The sequence below is a fragment of the Lathyrus oleraceus genome, chromosome 4 (genome assembly GCF_024323335.1).
Source record: "Lathyrus oleraceus cultivar Zhongwan6 chromosome 4, CAAS_Psat_ZW6_1.0, whole genome shotgun sequence".
NCBI classification, from domain to species: Eukaryota; Viridiplantae; Streptophyta; class Magnoliopsida; order Fabales; family Fabaceae; genus Lathyrus; species Lathyrus oleraceus.
This window is the reverse complement of record NC_066582.1, coordinates 221,329,906-221,336,634: the sequence shown is the minus strand read 5'-3', so window position 1 is coordinate 221,336,634 and position 6,729 is coordinate 221,329,906. Positions and strand designations below refer to the sequence as shown.

Below are 6,729 nucleotides of genomic sequence, written 5' to 3'. Positions count from 1 at the left end.
GCTCCGAGTTCCCTGGTTCTTCTACCTGGACCTGTCGGATAAAAACACAGCTATCCCACGCATAAATTCACAAAAATATAATTAAAATATAACAATGAATGGAAATGCTTAAATATTAAACCGGGAGTAAAATTTACTCGAAAAGTATCAAAAATGCTCTCACAGTGTTTCAAAATCCTCGGTTTCTTGTCGGATCGGTAACGAAAACTTAATGCAAATGGTGACTGATCACCTACCTTAACCCTCACCCATTTATATATACTCTGAACCTACACCCTTCACCACAAAGCCCTCTGAAACACCCACATCTAACCCCCCATCACCTCCCTTCAAAAATTCAATCTCACCACCACAACTCTGCCCATATTTGAAGCTCAATTGTTCAATGAACCCATATCACCACCTTCCTCAACACCCTCATCCCCACCTTACTATACCATCTCCTCTAACACTGAACTATCTGACCCTCAATATCCCACTCTCGCTCAACTTCAGGCTCGTGCCCTCTCCGCCCACAACCAATTTGAACCAAAAACAAATTTTCCTTCACCATATGAACAACCACCAACACCTCCATCTGAACCACACATAGAAACTCCCATTGAAAACCCAATTACCATCATTCTGAACCTCCCACTGAACCAACACCTACATCTCCCAACTCTAAACCAGAAACCACTTTTTCCACCCTGGAAGAAGCAGTAATCTTATTTGCTGAGTCTTGAATGGAGAAGATCAGATTACTATCTGAAAACTCTAGAATCAGTGATGATCCCTCTACAGTGAGGATTCACTGGAATAGAGTGAGCAAATGGATGAAATCTGAGGCTTTTAATATGAAAGGCCTCTCTGAACAAGCCCAAAACGACTTCATCAGAGAAGCTGGAGAGAGGATGCAGATCCGTCTGGCCAAAGAGGCAGAAGAGAGAGCCCGCAGAGAAGCTGAAGAGAAGGCTCTTTTGAAAGAAGAACAAAGAGCAAGAGAAGCTGCAAAAAAGGCCCCTGCTCAGGTTGCTGTTGCTGAAGTTGAAGCCAAAGCAAAGGCTGATGCTGAAGAAGCAGCACACATAGCTGCGGAAGAAGCTGCTAAGGTCAGGGATGATGCTCTGACTCAGGGGGAGAAATCTCACTTTGATTTCGCTCCTCTAGTGTTGAAGACTCTGGAAGAGCTACAAAAGGAGCATCAGATTGTGAGAGAAAGACTGGATCAACATGACTCTGTCAACTCCAACATTCAGAACCTGCTGACTCAGTTGATTCAGAGGATGCCACCGCCTCCGAACCCTTAGGCACTTAGGATTATTTTGTTTCCTTCTCTACTTGCTTATCTTAATTGTACTCTCTAAGTGATTTTCTATCTGTTCTTCATAGCTTACCAACTTATTTGTACTTCTCCTTCATATATGAATTTTATTTTTCCTATTTTTTACTAAGTCTTTTTGAGTCTGACAAAAAGGGGGAGATTAAAAATATCTCTGATGAAATAATATCTAAGCCTCTTGCTGCACTATGCACATTTAAAACTCTTATAAAATTCTAAGCTATGCAGGAAGTATCCAAGGTAAAAACAGGCTGCTACGCAAGGAGATCTGGTAAGAACATCTACAATTTATTATGATCTATCTTAGGGGGAGTCGTCACACATCTGACTCTGAGATAACTCCTTTAAAATCCTTTTTGAAGTATCATTGTTTCATCATCATTATGAGGTTTTTGTCATCATAAAAAAGGGGGAGATTGTAAGAACAAGATTTTGTGTCTATAATTCATCTCTAAGGTTTTGATGATAACAAAGGATGAAACAAATCGGCACCCTAACAAATTTATCTAAGTGTGCAGGAATCTCACCGAAAAAAGGATCAGATTGACAAACATCTGACAATCATGCAAGTCCAGAATAACAACTTAGAAAATATTAAAGCATAGGTTCTGACTCTGAAGAAAAGAAAATGCACAGAGTCTGACGGAGAGAAGACTTAGACACTCTGAATCTGAACAGTTCCACTCAACAAATCTGATGTTTCTCACTCTGAAGAAGGCACTATCAGAAAGACATCAAGAACCTCTAACATATATATATATATATATATATATATATATATATATATATATATATATATATATATATATATATATATATATATATATATATTCTCAGCAACTATCTGAAGATATACACGCTGATTCAAGAACAACCACAGAGACTTAGCTACGAAGTTTTCTACTTTTGGTATGAATCTATTTTTGGAAGAGATTAAACGCGCTCCAAATTTCTATGGAAAGGACAAAGAGATTAATAACATTAAAAGTCCATCATTTCCAAGATATCCATGAATGCCTTAGCTAACGGTCTCTTTATCAAATCTCTATATAAAGGCAGGATCATCTTTTTACAAGAGAACGAAGCATACACACGAATACTTCAAACAAAATTCATAATCTCTTTTATTCTTGTTCAATTTTGTTCACATGAGTTGTTGCTTTAAGTGTGAAATATTCTTATATTGTATAACTACTACTTACCTAGAAGCACTAAACACATCATTGTATCTTCAATAGTTATTGAATATTTCCTTAAGTGACTTGTGAAGTCTGTAAACTTGATAGGGCTAAGAGATCATTATCTTCTTAGACGCTCTTTGTTGTAATCTTTAAAGATTAGTGGATTAAGTCCTTGTTAAAGGCAAAATCACCTTGGCCGGGTGGACTGGAGTAACTTTGAATTTCAAGCGAACCAGGATAAACTTTTGTGTTGATAGCCTTATTTTTCGTGTGTGTTTTATTTGCAATTTTTTTTATTATCAGTGGAAACAATTCAAACCCCCTTTCTTGTTTTTCTCTACCTTCATTAACGCATCGCCTGAGAAGGCTCTCTTGAAAACATATGTGTAGCGGTAAATTCATGATCATCAAGCTATGGATAAGCTATACATCAAATAACAAGAGTTACCACCGCGCTTTTATTGTTTCCAAGGGAAAGGGAAAATGTACGAACAAAACCCAAAAGTAAGAAGTTTTCAAATCAAAACTAATAAAATGTCAGAGATTACAGGTAAGGGGGTTGGTTACACAGAGGAAAGGTGTTAGCACCCAAAGTGTCCTAGGTACTCCTAGGGAGCCCTTTTTGTGTGCATGCATATTTGGTACAAAAATGATGTTTACAAACAAATAGAATAGGGGGATGAGAAAAGAATTCAATTAATTATATTTTTGTGTTTGACAAGACCTTCGGACTTGTGGCTACGTACCAACATAAAAATGAGGGATCAAAACCTCGTAGTTCGTGATACAAATTTCAAAGTGGATGCATTGCTTTTATAAAAAATTAAGTTTGAAAGGCACAAAGGCCTGAAAATGGTTTGAATGAGTTAGTTATTTTTGGATTTTTGAAAGTTTAAGTCAAGTATAATTAAGTCTATTTACAAGTTTGATTTAAGAAAAGAAGTTTGAAAATGCAATGGCATAAGGCCAAAGTTTCTATCTTTTTTTGCAAAGTGGTCAAAATTTAGAAAAATAACAAGTTCAAACAAAGAAGTTTTTAAAAGGAGGGAGAGATTTTGAAATTAAAGAAATGGGGAGGAGATGAAGAGACTAATCCTATGTTAAAAATTAAAAGTTAAGAGTTTAAAAGATCTGACTGATGAGTAGCAATCCAATAGGCAAGAATGCCATATAGAAACCCCAAATTCCCTTTGGATATTAGAATCAAGCAACAAACAATGCATACAATATTAACTTGAAGAGCAAGGCATCAAATAAAGATAGCCACATCCAAGCTTAGCCACTCCATGATCTTCTTCAAATTAGCCCATGTAGCAGATGAATTCCACAAGTCACAGGTTCAAAATAACAACTTCACAATGATCATGTTGCAGATGAACTCAAAGGGATCTTGAATGATGTCTCAGGTGAAGTTTCAAATTGCAATCACTTGGTTTCACAAAAGTTGGCATTGGCCAAGTCCTTTAGCATAGGAATGTTGCCTAAGTTCTAAGTCCATTTGTCCAAGATCAAGCCAACAGTCCAAACAAAAAGTTTTTTAGGGTTTTTGTTGTTATTATGTACATTAATGGTCAAAGACCACACAAACAAGTAAAGCATATACAAACAAGATATATCACACAATATGGTCCAAATGGACAAAGTGAAAATTGCATTAACATAAACAATTAGAATGGTATGAATAATAACAAACGAATAAAGGCTAAAATTAAATGACATTAAAGTAAATGGCTTGAAATTAAAAGTTAGTTGTTAATGAGTTAGAAGTTAGTATTGTTTTGCTTTTGCTTTTCATTTTTAAGTCATTCTTTGGAGAACACTCAACCCACTTATCACAAACATTGACCCTTGAGCCAAGACATCTTCCAAAGGAAGGAAAAAAGGCCAAGTTCCCACACAATACCATGAAAGTGGGGAGACTTACAATCTCACTAACTAGAATGGTATTCCTTTTATGTCACAAATTTAGCGCTATGTTAAGCAATCATAATTGGACTTATGTAGAAGTCACAACTATTGGAGGTCGGGCAATAGAATTTTGGTGTTAATGCATGTTTGAGAAATAGTATAATGGACTATGCTCATGAAACATACCAAACACAAAAAGAATATGCAAAAGAGGTGGCCTAATCTCATCCATACTGTAGCGGTGTATTCGTTACCATTGGAGATATTGACTAAATCCAAGGTAAATCATACAAAGTCGAGTCGCCACCGCACTTCTATTTATCCAAAGGAATGGTTAGAAAGCGAACAAAAACCTATAAAGTTTTAAAAACAAAACTAGTAAAAGAGGGTCAGAGATCTGGGTAAGGGGGTTGGTTATGCAAAGGGAAGGTGTTAGGCACCCAATGCATCCTAGGTACTCCTAGGGAGCCCTTTTCACACTTGTTGCAAAAGGTTATTGTTTATGAAATTATTTTGTGCAAACATGATTGAAGAGATGAGAAAAGAATATACAAGTTTATTTACATTTTGTGTTTGGATGGATAAACCCATTGCCTACGTACCCTCTCATGAAAGATAATGATCAAAAACCCGTAGTTCGGGTAAAAGATTTCGAAACAAATGAGTAAATTGATTGGTCCAAAAGCCTTAAGGTCTTCTGTTATCAAAGGGAGAAAACTCGACCTGAAAAACCACAAGTCCACCATGTGAGGATAGCTTCGACATGCTAGTGAGGGGTTAACCCTATAATAAGCATGGAAGACTTATTGTCCAATCACTAAGGACAAAGGTGAGTATTATATCTACCATAAAGATAACTCAAACCTAATAGCTAAAGGTTATGAAAAATTTGATTAAGAAGTGGGCATGGAGCCACAAAAGAAGCACATTTGAGTGGGTTGCATTAACCAATTAGAAGTATGTACAAAATGGTCAAAGTTGATTTAAAGATTCAATTCAAAATGAGTGTTATGAAAAGAAAGTTTGAAAATCAAAAGCCTAAGGCTTAGGTTTCTAATGTTGAAAACAAGTGAAATGTTTGCACAAAAGTTTTTGGTTTGGGTTAAGGATGAAAAAGGATCAAGGTTAAGCATACAAGAGGTGGGGAATAAAGCCGCAATAGGAATTCCTTTCTCGAGATCATAGAGATAATTCAAGTAAGTTTCTTTGGAATAAGCACAAGGCAACAACAAAAGTCTCATAAGAGAACCACAAATAAAAGGAAACAGAATTCCAATAGATGGACTTACATCCAACTCCAAACAACAAAAAGGAAACAGAATGCCAATATATGGACTTAAATCCGACTCCAAACAACAAAAAGGAAACAAAATGCCAATATATGGACTTAGATCCGACTCCAAACAAAAAAACAGAAACAGAATGCCAATATATGGACTTATATCTAACTCCTCAAAACGAACAGGAAACAGAATGCCAATAGATGGACTTATATCTAACTCCTCAAAACAAACAAATGAGCAAAAGAAAACACATGCAAAGCAATCAATCAAACAATGCATCACACACTATATACAAAGAAGAGGCTCAATCAAATAGGTGGGCTTTAGTCAAGAGGGGTCATATCAAACTCGACAAACAAGCCAAATTGTAATGGTAAGCTGTGAGCTCTTAACCACTAACATTTAGAGTTAGGGTGAAGCTGATCAAATAGGAAATGAGGATGAGACCTCATGCTCTTAACCCTGGCCTGGGTGAGCTTATGACAAAGAAAACGTGGGGATCCAGAATGTGGGATCCTATACCACTTGACAGACTCTAAACAAGATTTTGGGTACTTGTTCAAGAGCATCAGCACGTAGTGCGAGCATAATGAACGACTCACTGAATAACAGGGGATTGATTGCTAATCCCTTCTATCTGTCAATTGCCTCTTCACTTAGGAGGACTTATCAAGTAACATGCCTCATTTAGAGGTCTTTGGCACAAATGTAAACAATCACAAACAGAGCCTCTTAAGGAGGACTTCAGCCAAATGCCTGTCAAAAAGGTGACAGGACTTCCAGACTACATGGAGTAAGAGAGTAGCTACCTAAGTGGTGTATCAAACACAATCCAAAGCTCAAGCAAGAGCTAAAAGCTAGCAACTAATGTACCTGTACAAAAGCTAAACAGTTAATATCTCAATCAGAAAACCAACAGACAAACAGTGGAACTGTCCAATATTTACAACTTAATGAACAATGCTCAAGCACTCAAGTGAAGCAATGAGCATCAATTATAACCTACAAAACAGCAAGAGTTAGTACTCAAAAGCAT

The 6,729-nt window shown here is 36.6% G+C and overlaps 1 protein-coding gene across 1 annotated transcript; it reads left to right on the top strand.

Moving 5' to 3' along the window:
* The first annotated feature begins 725 nt into the window (after positions 1-725).
* LOC127136764 (uncharacterized) lies at positions 726-1,289 on the top strand. The gene has a single exon (XM_051063286.1). It carries the CDS (start codon positions 726-728, stop codon positions 1,287-1,289), a length of 564 nt encoding a protein of 187 aa, XP_050919243.1.
* The last annotated feature ends 5,440 nt before the right edge of the window (positions 1,290-6,729 follow it).